The 15,249-nt window shown below is 40.1% G+C and overlaps 1 protein-coding gene across 1 annotated transcript in view; it reads left to right on the top strand.

The window, feature by feature from the left end:
- The window catches only part of LOC127452724 (calsyntenin-3-like), a 51,256-nt gene that overhangs the window by 21,154 nt on the left and 14,853 nt on the right, over positions 1–15,249 (top strand). Inside the window, exons 9-13 of the mRNA XM_051718377.1 lie at positions 2,126–2,238; positions 5,619–5,778; positions 13,896–13,955; positions 14,686–14,834; positions 14,916–15,064. Of these exons, the coding sequence (XP_051574337.1) occupies positions 2,126–2,238; positions 5,619–5,778; positions 13,896–13,955; positions 14,686–14,834; positions 14,916–15,064 (631 nt within the window). The remainder of the gene's footprint in view (positions 1–2,125; positions 2,239–5,618; positions 5,779–13,895; positions 13,956–14,685; positions 14,835–14,915; positions 15,065–15,249) is intronic.

Here is a 15,249-nt window from a genome sequence, read left to right as displayed (position 1 = left end):
CACACGAAAGCGCCAACCGGCGACAGTCCCTTTAAACTCAAAGAGTCCATGAACGCCTACGAGCCCCCACGACAACTTTGCCATTGGATTGCTCAATTTTGCCTCACAAATTACATAACAGAAAATACTTTATGAAATAAACCCAGTTAATAGGAAGAATGAACACAAAAAATGTGTAGATTTATTAACAGAACTGTCTCAAGGTGTGATCTTCCACAAAACAAATTCCAGCCGATATAAAGCCATTCAGATTCCTCGGACAGACAAACGAATGTTCAGTGAGCCAGCTGTAATGAGTTCAGCGGATGACGTAATCATTCCAATGTCCCGCAAAAAAAAAAAACTCATCAAAACAAACTACAGCCAGCAGGAAGAGTAAGCACAAAGAACGAACAGACTAATCCACAGCTGTTCCAAAGGAGTGTTATTCAACAGAACAAGCTCCAGCAGAACCAATACAAAAAGAAACAAAACCGGCATCCCGGTTCCCCGGATGGTCAAGTCAATTCACTCGGAGGCCGCATAAAAGTATATACCATGACTTACACGTTTCTCTCTTGTCGAACTTGCAAAGTCCGGGAACAAGAAAATATTGTAATTCTTCCAAGAAAGCTTCCCTTTGCTCCTCACCTGGCACAACACAAGATCTTTATCGGATGATCTTAAAAATCTGGCCAGAATCGATCTGGGTCTGTCTCCCTCAGCAGATCTGTGAGCTGGTACTCTATGAGCTCGCTCGACTTCCAGCTTGTGGCCTGTTATGTCGAGCAGACTCGGAAAAAACTCGTCTAGGAATTTCACCATATCTCTGCCCTCCTCATGCTCCGGAATTCCAACAATTCTAAAGTTATTCCTGCGGCTTCTATTCTCAAGATCTTTAAGCTTTTCAAGGAAATGTTCCAAATCAACTTTGGTCACGGGTGGATTAGCGGTTAATTCCCTCTCCGAAGATTTCAGAAAATCGATTCGTTTTTCAACATCAGTCACTCTTGTACCTAACTCAGAGAATTTTATTTCCATCGCCGTAATCGATCGACGTATTACAGCGAGATTCTCCAAGTCAGCAAGAATCTTCGTCAACATCACCGACATGTTGGACAATTGACGCTGGATCTCCTCTCCCGCCACGCCATCTAAATCGAGTCCCCGGTCAGTAGGCCTGTCGGGGCTTTCATCCTGAACACGTAAGTGTCTTTTAATGTCTCCAGAGCTCGAGGATTTTGACTTCTTTGCCATGTAACTGGGTATTTCAAAATTCACCAGATTATAACATGAAAATTATCGAAAATTCAGCAAAGTACACAGAGCTCGTCACTCACACGTCTGCTCCTTGCATGGCGTCACGTGACCCCCAAAACGAACAAATCTTTATTCAACTCCTTTTATTCATTTCGTTCATTTGAGCAGAATTAAATTAAAATGTTACATTTTCAATAGCCAAATCCCCCCAACATGTCGCAAACTTTGATTATAATCCCAATAAGGAAAAATTGATAATGAAGCCAAGGACAAATTATGAGAAACAGAAATGATTAGTTCACCTCTGGATTGAATCTTCGCATCTGAGTCGTTCGTTCTTTTGTCACGTGACAGCCGTATGTGCATAGCATATATGGCGGTCACGTGAAAAAAGAATGAATGACTCGAAAGGTGAACTAATCATTTCTGTTTCCTGTGTGAACAATGCATAGTATATAAGGCTGTCATGTGACAAAAGAACGAACGACTCGGACCAAAAGAGTTGAAAGGTTAACTAATCATTTCTGTTTTCTGTACTAATCATTCCTGTACAGCGCCTATGCGGTTTTCACGTAACAAACGAATGGAGGTTGCGCAATGCACATGTGCGGCCAACACAAAATCAACGAATCACTCTCTGAGACTACTCGTTCTTCTGAGTCACATAAAAGATTTGTTCAAAATGAACGAATCGTTCATGAACGACCCATCACTAATTTACTTGATTCAGTTAGGTTCCCTCTACAAACCCATTTCAAACATGTGGAACCTTGTCCATGATTGAATCAAGTTCAGCCAAAGAGTTATTTTTTGAGTGTGTTTTGTTCTGTGTCCCTTGACAGTGTCTGATTTTAAGTTAACTGATTTGTGTTGGTCTAATTTCTAGATGACTCGTACTCCCACTACTCTTTATCGGTACATGGCTGTCGTCTCTCTCTCTTCTATTGGCCGGATGTGTCTGCCGCAAGGCCTGTCAAATTCCTTTGGAAACTGGAGCAGGTAAACTACATGTGATTGGTTCCCTTAATTTTATTCACTCTGAAGAAAATCTTGTTTGAAGTATGTTGGCCAACTAGTGTGGTCTGGCAGATGATTTTACAATATAGGGAGGTTCTTCCTAACTTCCTGCCGTGATATTAAAAATTGAAATTGATTTCAAAATGGATGCCCAAATTTCTTACCACCTACTGAATATTCGGGACCACTTGATTGTGATGAAGTGCTGACTCAATCTGACTTTTTTTTAAAACCATGACCGATTATAACAACCTCTGTTTTATCAGAATTTAACTGCAGAAAATTAGATGCCATCCAATTTTTTTATATCTGTTGTACACTCTTGAAGGACATTTGAACTAGACAGATCATTGGGATTCAACGACAAGTATAACTGTAGGTCATCTGCATAGCAATGAAAATGTATGTTGTATTTTTAAATCACAGAACCAAGAGGTAACATATATAGAGAAAACAATATTGGCCCTAACAGGGATCCTTGCGGAACACCAAAATGTATTGTTGAAGAGATCCAACAGATACTTGTAGTGTGTGTGATTATTAATATCAGATGGACACCAGCTAAAGAGTTTCACCTTAACAGTGTAAGAATGATCCAAATGGACCAGCCAATAAATGAAAAATATGTAAATTGGAAGGAGTTGGCTATATGAATAATCTGAAGGATTTGTGAGATTCCCTAACCCTTTAGAGCTCTTCTGTATCATCAACAAAAGGAACACACAGTTGTAATAAAATGAGTTTTATTTACAAAAAGATAAACAAGAATAACTAACAAAAACTACAAAATGGTATATGCTAAAAGATAAAATAATTGAATAGGTAAATAAAGTGCATAGGATGGAAAGATGCAAGTGGTTGAATTGAATGAAGCAATGGCTATTCTTCACTCTGAAGAAAATCTTATTTGAAGTATGTTGGCCAACTAGTGTGGTCTGGCAGATGATTTTACAATATAGGGAGGTTCTTCCTAACAATAGCAATAGTATGACTATTATCTTATTAAAGATAAGTTGCTGTTTCTCTGTTAATTAATTAGGTGAAAACCTTATGCCTAAGTAACAAATAACGCAAAGATTATTTGCAAGACATTTCATACACAGGTTATGCAATCTAAAGAACATTAGAAAATCATAAACTGATAGTATACACTAATGCCAAGGTCTCTAGAAAGAGGTTTAGTAGTGATATTTATGTCCTCCTTGATCGATTGATGAGTTCATTGACGGCGACATCTTCCACTGTGGCTCAGATCCATGTTACAGTGGGGAAGGAGCTGGATTCCACTTCAACAGCCTTGGACACAAAGGAGCTGAGGAATGCTGATCTTCTTGAAGCACCGAGAGGGTTCTCGCAATCTGGAACACGCAGATATACAGACCTTATGTCAGTGCAATTTCTTTATCTGGAACACGCAGATGCCTGAAACTTGAAAAGAAGCTAAACTTTGTCTCTGTAGTTATCTCCCTGGTATAGGGATTCCGAACTTGCCAGTGTCTCTTGTAGTGAGACTTGGTACTTGGTCGATCTTCTATTGTTTCTCGGATGGAGACTAAGAATGTTGGATGATCTGTTATTATCTCTCTCATGGAGTGAGACCAGAATGGAGAAGTGTTATTGAAGTGTTTCCTGTTAACGACCCTCTGGACGGGGACTCAGGACTTTGGAATGTTACTGTTATTCTGTTAACATAAGAATGTTTATGTAAAGTTTTCACCAGGAAGGAAGCGGGAAGTGGGTTGGCAGTCATGCAACAAAGAGCAGGCTTTTCAGCTTCACGTAACACTAAACAAGTTCTCAGACGTGGCTTTCAGCTACGCACAACTCTCCCTCTCTCACTGGTGTTCTCAGCGGTCTTTTTAAGCCCATCTCCGTCGTCACTGTAACGAGAAACAGGTGTTACGCATCATTAATCACCAGGTGATGGTCCTTACCACTTCCTCTCTCCCCAGTGACAGATACATGACCAGGTCCCGCTCCACAGTTTATTATTCTGTTATTGCTCCCGAACTCGAACAGCCGGGAACTCAGAACAAAAGTGTGGTCATCCGGAGGATAGTTTTATACCTTCCTGATGAGGAGGAGATTTCAGTTTGGCGCTTCTTGTTTCAGAGTTATGATTGGCTAGTGAAATCGGAGGGGGCCACACAGTGTGGCTCACCCTCTCTTCTCTGTGTGGAACATTTGCATATTTTAAAGTACATAGTTAGAACAGTGTCTTTAAAGTTTCATCTATGCATTGTTCCTTTTCCAAACCTCTTCAAAAATACTCTTGGCATCAGCCGTGGTCCGTGCAATTTAAGTCTAGGCCTTCAGTGTGATTCATGCCATTAAGAAATTTCACAATGACGTGGCAGTCAACTAATAATACCAATTGACATTTAAAAACACGTCCACGAACGAAAGCCAGAACCAAGGAGGTCTAATACCAAGAAAAATCTCTCTAATAATATTTGCGATTTAAATTTTGCTTGCAATAAATTTTGTTTCGTCAGGGTACACAGTTACATTTCAATACTTGATCCGACACTGAATGCTCAAGCAGCCTAATTTACACTTAGAAAACTCCTGATGTTGCTATAACAATGCAAAAAGCACTTACCAATTTGCTTGAAGTGAAAATCAGTCCTCCTTTCTTGTTTAATTAATCAATCGCATGATCATGCAGAACATCTTAGGTTTTTAAATCCATAAGAATCTTTCTCAACGACAATACCAGCAGTGATGACAGCCGACTTGTTAGCAAGATCTCGCACTCTTCGCTTTCAAATTACGTACATCACTTCGCTAGAAGGCCTGGACTGGGACATATCCTAAAGACCACACCCACAAGAACAAATAAATCAATCTGATTGGCTGATGAATCTGACAATCTGACTTTAGATGCCTATTCACTGCAGTGTTGAGGGATTCTGTGGAAATTCTGAAGGCCTGACGGGGTGGAGCTCAGACTCATGCGCTGCTTCGGCTAAGGAGCATGGCTTGGAGTAGAAGGCTAGCAGCTAGTTTGTTTACAAATGGCGGCTGTGGACTCCTCTCTTTCTCAGTGCTTTGTGTGTCATAGGTTTTTGACCAATCACAGGCTACAGCACCTCCCACAGTCCCACAGTCTCTATATGCCCCAAAAGTACCTGTCCTTGAGTAGGAGCTAAAAATGTCCCCTAAAATCTCTTTGAAGGACTATAGTTCCTCATGTGTGAAAATGTCAAAAAGTACTAGTCCTGGGTAAAAGTACCTAAAACAGGCTTTAGTACCTGCGGTGGGAAAGGGCCTATATAAATTGTTCTGTAGCTAAGATGTCTTGCTTTATAACTTATAGTAAACTTGCAAACTTAAACTTGCTGATCTTTGACCTCTGACAGGTGTGTGACAGTGAGTGGCATCACCTGTCCCTTAGTGTGCAGTTCCCCTCTGTCACTCTGTATGTGGATGGTGTGACATTTGACCCTGCCCTCATCCATGACAATGGAGCTATCCCCAACCCTGCACCACACCAACGACTGGTCATTGGAGCATGCTGGGGTAAGTTTTAAATCTGTTATATGTTGGAATGGTCATAGGGAAATTAATAGTTCCGATTCCAATTTCGATTGCACATAACGATTCCAATTTATTAACAATTCTATTAATAATTCTTATATTGGTCGTAACAATATAAATAGTAAACAAAAATATATTATTCATTACTTTATTGTGTATATTTATGGTTCTTATCTCCTGAATGTGTATCTTAACACATTGAAAACTAAATGTTTTCATGTGACCAACGAGTCAGTAATTAGCCTGATTGAAGTCACACAAGCCTCAAGTGCACATAACTAATAACTCATGAGTTTAAGGCTGATTTGTGAGTCTTTTTCACTGATTCATTAAAAACGAACCAGCTCGGGGAGCCACGTGATGCCATGCGAAGGGCAGACGTGTGAGAGACAGCTCTGCACATTTTGTTAATTTTTTTTTATTATTTTCGTGATATAATCCAGTGAAATTCAATACACCCAGTTACACATTTACTGTTTGAGGTAAACATGGCAAAGAAGTCAAAATCCTCGGGCTCTGGAGACATTAAACGACACTTACAGGTTCAAGATGAAAGCCCAGACAGGCCTGTGGACCAGGGACTCGATTTGGATGGCGCGGCGGGAGAAGGAATCCAGCGTAAACTGTCCAACATGTCGGTGATGCTGACGAAGTTACTTGCGGACTTGGAGGATCTCGCTGTAATACGTCGATCGATTACGGTGATGGAAAAAAAATTATCTGAGCTAGTCACAAGAGTGACAGATGTTGAAAAACGAATCTATTATTTGGAGGCATCAGAGAGGGAATTAGCCGCTAATCCGCCCGCGACCAAAGTTGATTTGGAATGTGTTCTTGAAAAGCTTGAAGATCTTGAGAATAGAAGCTGCAGGAATAACATTCGAATTGTTGGAATTCCTGAGCATGAGGAGGGCAGAGATATGGTGAAATTCCTAGATGAGCTTTTCCCGAGTCTGCTCGACATAACAGGCCACAAGCTGGAAATCGAGCGAGCTCACAGAGTCCCGGCTCGCAGATCTGCTGAGGGAGACAGGCCCCGATCGATTCTGGCCAAATTTTTGAAATCATCCGATAAAGATCTTGTGTTGCGCCAGGCGAGGAGCAAAGGAAAGCTTTCTTGGAAGAATTACAATATTTTCTTGTTCGCGGACTTTGCGAACTTGACAAGAGTGAAACGTGATCGGTTTAAGGAATGCAAGAAACTCTTACATCAGCGGAAGATCACTTTTGTTTCTGGCCAGACTGAGAATAAACACTAAGGATGGCAGCAAAGTATTTACATGTCCCAATCAGGCAATGTCTTTTATTGAAACAATGGGTGAGTAACCATTGGGTGTTTTTCTTGTGAGTGGATTGGCTCACTGTACATGCTCTGGCTTTTGGAGGAAGCTGGGCGCCATTTTTGTTTCTTTTTGCGCTGGCTCCACCGAGTGGTTGGAGTTTGTTTTGTTTTGTGGATTAACACTTTTCCTTAAAGAAATGTTTGCATTGACGGAAGATCACTTTTACAATGAAGTTCCCGGGCAGATTGAGAATAGACACTATGGATGAATGCAAAATATCTACATGCTCACACAAATGATGTCTTTTATAAAGTTGGCAGACTGTGTAAATCATGGGATATACTTTTATGCGGCCTCCGAGTGAATTGACTCTTGACCATCCGAGGAACTGGGATGCGTGTTTCGTTTCCTTTTGTGCTGGTCCCGCCTAGAGGTTGGAGCTTGTTTTGTTAAATAAAACTACTTTGGGACAGTTATGGATGAATCTGTCAGTTCCTTGTGCTTATGTCCCCTGTTGGCTCGAGTATGATTTGTGGAGTATTTTCATGGGACATTGGAATGATTATGTCATCTACTGCACTCATCAGCTGGCTCACTGAAGATTAGTTTGTCTGACCGAGGAAACTGAACGGCTTTACATCGGCTGGAATTTGTTTTGTGAAGGAACACACCTTCGAGACAGTTCTGTGAATGAGTCTACACGTTCTTTGTGTTTATTCTGCCTATTGGCTGGGGTTTGTTTTACAAAATATTTGATGTTATGTAATTTTGCCTTACAAATTCATGAGGCAAAATTGAGCAATCCAATGTCAAAGTTGTTGCAGGGGCTCTCGTAGGCGTACATGGACTCTTTGAGTAAAGGGATTGACGCCAGTTGGCGCTGTTGTGCGCGGGGTTAATGCGCACGTTTTCTTTTTTCTGTTTGTTTTGTTCGGTGGGAAGTTCAGAGTTTTATTATTGCATTAATGTTGAAATGTGGTCTTCATAATTTTGTCTTTGGCACACAATTTATTTTTTCTATTATATCAAAATGTCAAATGTTAATATGAGTGTACTATCTCTCTCCACATGGAATGTGAATGGGTTGGGGCACCCCATAAAAAGAAGGAAGGTTATTTCTTTTCTTAAACATAAGAAATATGATATAGTGTTTCTTCAAGAAACGCATCTTTCCCCACAGGAAGCTGAAACATTTGGTAAGATATGGGGTGAACATGTTTTCTTTAGTGTTGGCTCAAGTAAGTTCAAGGGAGTCATTATATTGGTAAATAAACATTTACAATTCAAATGTCTCAAACAGTTTAATGATAAATTAGGAAGAGTCATTATTGTTTTAGCAGAAATTCAAACAAATGTTAAAGACTGAAATCAATATTTATATGGAGACCAACTGGTCCTCGGTATCCTCTGTGGGCGTGGCTTGGGAGGCACTTAAGGCAGTTCTTAGGGGTTGGATAATACAGTATGCCTCATTCATCAAAAAATCCAAAGCACGAGAACTCGTGGAGTTGGAAGGAAATATTAAAAGTGCAGAGGCAGAGCTGAAGCACCGTATTTCATCTGATGGCCTCAGAGAATTGACCCAATTGAAATATAGATATAATACTATTTTGTCACAGAAAGTGGAGTTTTGGTTATTCAGGGCAAGACAGTCATACTTTGAGTCGGGGGACAAAGCAGGGAAGCTTTTGGCTAGATATATAAAGCAGAGAGAGTCTCTTTCTATCATTCCCTCAGTGAAATCTGCTGGTGGTGAAATTTTTACCTCAGCCATTGATATTAATAATGCCTTTAAAGAGTTCTATATTGATCTTTATAGTTCCATGTCTTTGTCTACTGATGAAGATATTAGAAACTTTGTGGAACCATTAGATCTTCCTAAACTGAAGACTGAGCAAAAAAACTCTCTTGATTCTGAGATAACCTTGGAGGAGCTTGACGAGATAATTAAGTCCCTACCTACTGACAAGGCTCAGGGGCCAGATGGTTTTGCATCAGAATTTTTTAGATCCTATGCCACAGAACTGGCTTCACTTTTGTTAGAAGTTTATACTGAATCATTAAAGAATGGAAAGCTTCCTCCAACCACGACACAAGCCCGGATCAGTCTGATTCTTAAAAAGGACAAAGATCCAAGCGAGTGTAAAAATTACCGTCCAATCTCCCTGATCCAACTAGATGTAAAAATTGCGGCTAACCGATTAAGTAAGGTTATGACATCTCTTATACATATAGATCAGGTGGGGTTTATTCAGGGCCGCAGCTCTTCTGATAACATCAGGCGTCTCATCAATATCATGTGGTCAGTAGCGAATGATCAGTCTCCGGTCGCTGCCATCTCACTTGATGCCGAAAAGGCGTTTGATATGGTAGAATGGGATTATCTTTTTAAGATTTTGGAAATGTATGGGTTCGGGAGTACATTTATTGGATGGATTAAGTTACATTATAAACACCCTGTAGCAGCAGTACAAACAAATGGATTAATTTCAGATTATTTTACTCTGAATAGGGGCACCTGGCAGGGTTGCCCTCTTTCCCCATTATTGTTCTGTCTTGCCATGGAACTATTAGCAGCTGCGATAATAAAGGAGGATGATTTGGGTGGTGGCAGGAGATGTGGCGTATAAGCTTCTGCTTTACGCAGATTATATTTTATTATTTGTCTCTGAACCTACTAGATCTATGTCTTGCCTCCATAGAATTATTAATTCCTTTTCCAAGTTCTCAGGATACAAAGTCAATTGGTCTAAATCCGAAGCCTTGGCACTGACAGCGTACTGTCCAGTAATGGCTTTCCAGCCAGGCGCCTTCCAGTGGCCCAAACAGGGCATTAAGTATTTGGGGATTTTATTCCCAGCAAATTTGTCTGATTTAGTTAGTGTTAATTTTGACCCTTTAATAAAAAAGGTTTTCGAGCGATGTGGGCAGGTGGGCTTCATTACATTTATCGATGATTGGGAAGGTTAATGTTATTAAAATGAATTGAATTCCAAAATTTAACTACCTGCTACAATCTCGCCCTGTTGATGTCCCCCTCTCTTATTTCAAGCAAATTGATAGCATAGCGAAGTCCTTCATTTGGAATGGTAAATGTCCCAGATTGCATTTTAATAAGTTACATAGGCCGATAGACATAGGTGGGCTAGGCCTACCCAAGATTTTGTTTTATTACTATGCGTTCAGTCTCAGACATTTGGCTCATTGGTCGCTTCCACCTGAGAGAAACCCTCCCTGGTTTGTTATTGAACAGGCAGTTCTTGCCCCTATTTCGCCATTACAAAGCATCTCTATCAAACTAATCGGAAAAGTTAAGTTACACCCCGTTATTTCGCATTTACACTCGGTATGGACTAAAGTGTCCAGATTGTTTAAATTGGACACTTATTTAAATGTTGCCTCGAGCATATGGCAGAACCCAAGATTGTGTATTGGCAAGTCCCCTTTCTGCTGGCCAGAGTGGATTGTGAGGGAGGTTGCTACACTCGGTGACCTATATGAAAGTGGAGTGTTGAGATCGTTTAAAAACTTGGTCCAACTTTTTGGGATCCCCAGACCTCAGTTTTATAGGTGTTTGCAACTGCGCCACCTGCTTTGTACTATTTTTGGGAGTAGCACACCCCCCCCCCCCCCCCCCCAAAGAGGCAGATGCTTTGGGAGAGGTGATTGCAGCTTTTGGAAAAGGTCATGAGGCATCAGTGTACTACTCCCTGTTAATTCAGAGTCTGGGGGATGGAGCCTTAACTTCTCTCAAGAGAGTATGGGAGAAAGATTTCAACTTGGCATTGGAGGAAGGAGTGTGGGCTAAGATTCTTAAAAACATTAAGTCTGCATCTAGACATGCAAGGGTGCATCTTATACAATTTAAAATTTTGCATAGATTTTATTGCACCCCCTCTAGACTGTATAGGCTTGGTCTTAAAGACACACCCACCTGCTGGAGATGCCAGTCGGAGGATAGAGACATGGCCCATGTTTTTTGGTGGTGTGTCAAGATCCAGAAATTCTGGTCGAAGTTTCAGAATTTTGTGTGCAACGTGGTGGGAACTCGGTTTTCGTTTTGCCTCAGACTTTGTGTTCTGGGTGATGGGGTGGTCATCGATGTGGGGGATGGCCATATTGAGAACTGGGTTCTGACCTGTGTGATGATCGCCAGGCAGGTTATTTTGAGGGGTTGGAGGTCAGCTGGTGCGCCCCTATATCTGGAGTGGTGCACGGAGATGGGGAGGGTAGCGGCTTATGAGGAGGTGTCATCGGGAAGACGGGGTGATTTAGATTTGTTTGTCCGGAAATGGGGCAGGTATTTGGAATTTTTGGGGAGCTTTCGGGTGGGGTGTGGAGAGAGTATTGTAGTGTAGTTTTTAGGTGAGTATGATTATTATGTGTGTATATGTATGTGTATGTATGTATGTATGTATACATTTATATATATGTATGTGTGTGTGTGTATATATTTACTTATGTGTGACCACAGGATTGTTTTTTGGGGAGGTGGGGTTGGGGTTGGGGGTGGGGGTGGGGGTGGGGTCGTGGGGTATATATATATATATATATATATATATATATATATATATATATATATATATATATATATATATGTATGTATGTATTTGTGTGTGTTTCTTGATATTATAAGATTTAATAAAAAATGTTACTTACAAAAAAAAATTAAAAAAAATAAATAAAAATGAACCAGCTCAAGAGTCATTCTTTCACAAATCTTTCTCTTTTATTAAACTCAATTTAGATTGCAAGCTTACTTGCAAACTCAGCTAAAACATGATTTCTTCTGCCGTGACATTAAGGATACCATAGCAAAGTTACCTCCACTTCCAAAGAAGAACGCACACATTCAGTAAACAGAACGGAGTGTCATGAAAATCAATCGTTTCCAGAATTCTTTTAAATGTGAACAGTTCTAAATAAGATCTCTAGATGGTTCTCAATTCCCAACCCTAATCATATGTGACAGCTCTTCGAGTTGGTGTGAAAAGAGAAATCAGCAGTAGGTGGAGCAGACATCTTCTTAAGTCATATTCTTTTCTTAGGCTGTGTATGTTTCAGTTAGCTATTAATACTCCTACACTCATCAATTATTCAACTTAACGGAACCGTTCTTACACGCTGTGGTACTCACTTAATGTGTGTGTGTGTGGTAGACAGATGCCCAAGTCTCCTGCTATTCTGCTAACTGGGTCACCTAGTAGGACTGCATGATTATGACATAAATCATAATTGTCGAATATTGCCCTTGATAATTGCGATTATTAATGACAATTATTTGATTAAATTACTGTGATGCCAGTAAGCAGGCAACCGCGCTTCCAGGTTCTTCAAAACAGCAGGAGGTTATGAGCTGCGCTGCAGTTTCTTTTAAGTGTTACATACTGTAATAATGTTTGTTAATGTTACTAAATGATAAAGGTACTATATCTATGATTGAAAGTTAAGAAATATATGTAGGTTCTTTTTAAACTATTGACGAAACCAGTTTTAATTTCCGTCAATATGCCTGAGTGTCATGTATCATGTTGATGTATTCACATCCTCACACATTTAACACTTCCAAAGCCTGAAAAATGTGGCATAAAAATCCGTCAGACATGCAATATGTGTCTTTACTGCTTAAATTATTGGTCACCATACAGTAAATAATAATATTTGACATATTCCATAGTCAGACTGAACAGCCGATTTAGATTGAATTACTGCATTTAAAATCCTGTATTGTGATCTTGTTCACATAAGATCATCGTTAGATCATATTTGGCCTCAAATCTGTCACAGTGGTTGCACTTTGGAAAGTAAGATCAGCCGGTTTGCGAGTTTGTTTGATTTGTTAAAATGTAAATCTACCAACAGCAGTTGTGGGTCAAATAGGCATTTATTTGAGCAGACGTGATAACAATGACGATGGTCTGTGAAATTTGAAGTCCAAGACTTTTTCTATGTCCAAAACATCCAAAACAAGCTGACTTCAAAACAAGCCAATTTATAGCTGTTTAATACATAAATACAAGTGTAATTCTTTTTTAATAAATTGTACTTAAAAATCGAGGAACGCAACAATATTCAAACTTATAATGACTGAAGCTGTAACTCACAGTTTGAGCCCTGCAGTTCAGCGCGAGCTCACTGACACAGAGTTCTGCACTCACAAATGCTTTCATAATAAATATAGCAGTTTAAACAACACAATAAATCACTTATTTAGACCCTGCCTGTACCTTGATTATAACGGTCGGGATCATTTTAGTTTGCGGTAAATAAAACGGCGCGACATGCAACGAATAATTCAAAATTGCACACCTAGGTTTTCGAGTGTCAGATGATGTTTCTTTAGCACTAATTTTCGTGTGCTATCGCAAACAGAGATGAAACATACTGTAAGCAAGCATCAGGATGTCAGACTATTCAAAACTTGCGCATAAGGATTGGTTGCCATGACTGATTGGTCTGAAGACTCACTGCGTCCCTGACTGGCCATTGCCGTTTCATTGCTCAACCCACACGACTGGGATTGGTTTGAAACTGAACCGCTGCAAAAACACAATCTAAATAGAAACCATTAATGCAACAGGAGTAGACTTAAATTGAATAATCGTCAGTTTTCACAATTACATAATCGTGACAGCCGTAATCGTAATCACGATTAGTTTTTCTAATAATTGTACAGCCCTATCACCTAGCCTGTGTTAGTCACCCCTTTAAACACCCTTAACACAGTTGATGTTTTGACACTGGGATGAGGCTTAAAATGAATGAAATTACAATTCTTTAATTTCTCCATCTGTCTACCTTCTTTCCTTCCTACAGAGCCAGAAGAAAAACCAAAAGACTTTGGAAACAACACCATGCCAGAAAATAAAGACACAGGTGAGGTGCACACCAGTTTGTTTGTGGATGAGAAAGTGCAGGATGTTTTAACCAAAAAAGATTGCTTTTGCTGGATGTTGTATCAATATAAGGTGTCAATATACACTCACCAAGCACTTTATTAGGTACACCTGTACACCTACTCATTCATGCGATTATCTAATCAGCCAATCGTGTGGCAGCAGTGCAGTGCATAAAATCATGCAGATATGGGTCAGGAGCTTCAGTTAATGTTCACATCAACCATCAGAATGGGGAAAAAATGTGATCTCAGTGATTTCGACCATGGCCTGATTTTTGGTGCCAGACGGGTTTGAGTTTTTCTGTAACTGCTGATCTCCTGGGATAGTCTCTAGAGTTTACTCAGAATGGTGTCTAAAACAAAAAACATCCGGTGAACGGCAGCTGCAGATGGAAACTCTTTATTGATGAGAGAAGTCAATGGAAAATCATCAGACAGTAACTCAGGTAACCTTTCTGTACAATTGTTGTGAGCAGAATAGCATCTTAGAATGCACAACACGTCGAACCTTGAGGTGAATGGGCTACAACAGCAGAAGACCACATCGGGCACTTTATTTGGACCATAGTGTTCCTAATAAAGTGCTCGGTGAGTGTAAGTCCAAAATGACTGCCACTGACCAGCGCAGCATGACTTAGTGCATCTTTAATGTTCATTAAGAGAACATGTATTGATGCATAAATGTGTATTCTCATTTTTGCCTCATAGGGAAGTTTATCAGTGGTTACAAGGGGCTGTTGTCAGGGGTATCTGTGCGTCCAGGAAATGTGGAGCCACACAGTGTGGTAGAGTGTCTGTATGCTTGTCGAGAGGGGCTTGATTTCGGAGACCTTGAGACTTTGGGATCAGGCATGAAGGTACAATAAATGTACATCTGATTATATTCCTTTAATGTTTAAACTAGCTTAATTTCACTAACTCCAGCTTCTCTTTCTCAGGTGCATGTAAACCCTAGTCAGTCTGTGCTGGTGTTAGAGGGAGACGACATTGAAAGTTTCAACCGTGCCGTTCAGCAGGTGACATATAGGAACTCTCTACGATTTGCCACCCCTGGCATTCGTCCTCTGAAACTTACCACTTCTCTCAGGTAAATATACCAAAGTGAATGTAAATATGTCCATTACAACTTGCTCAGCATATATAAAGTCTCATGATTACAGAAGGAATATTTATATGTATTTTCTTAGAAAAAGTATTTATGAAAGTGGCTAACAGTAGGTTTAGTTCCTGTTTAACTACCTAAGTTGAAATGAAATAATAAGAGGTTTGCTG

Source organism: Myxocyprinus asiaticus, chromosome 15, assembly GCF_019703515.2.
Source record: "Myxocyprinus asiaticus isolate MX2 ecotype Aquarium Trade chromosome 15, UBuf_Myxa_2, whole genome shotgun sequence".
NCBI lineage: Eukaryota > Metazoa > Chordata > Actinopteri > Cypriniformes > Catostomidae > Myxocyprinus > Myxocyprinus asiaticus.
This window is presented reverse-complemented; position numbering and strand designations above follow the sequence as displayed.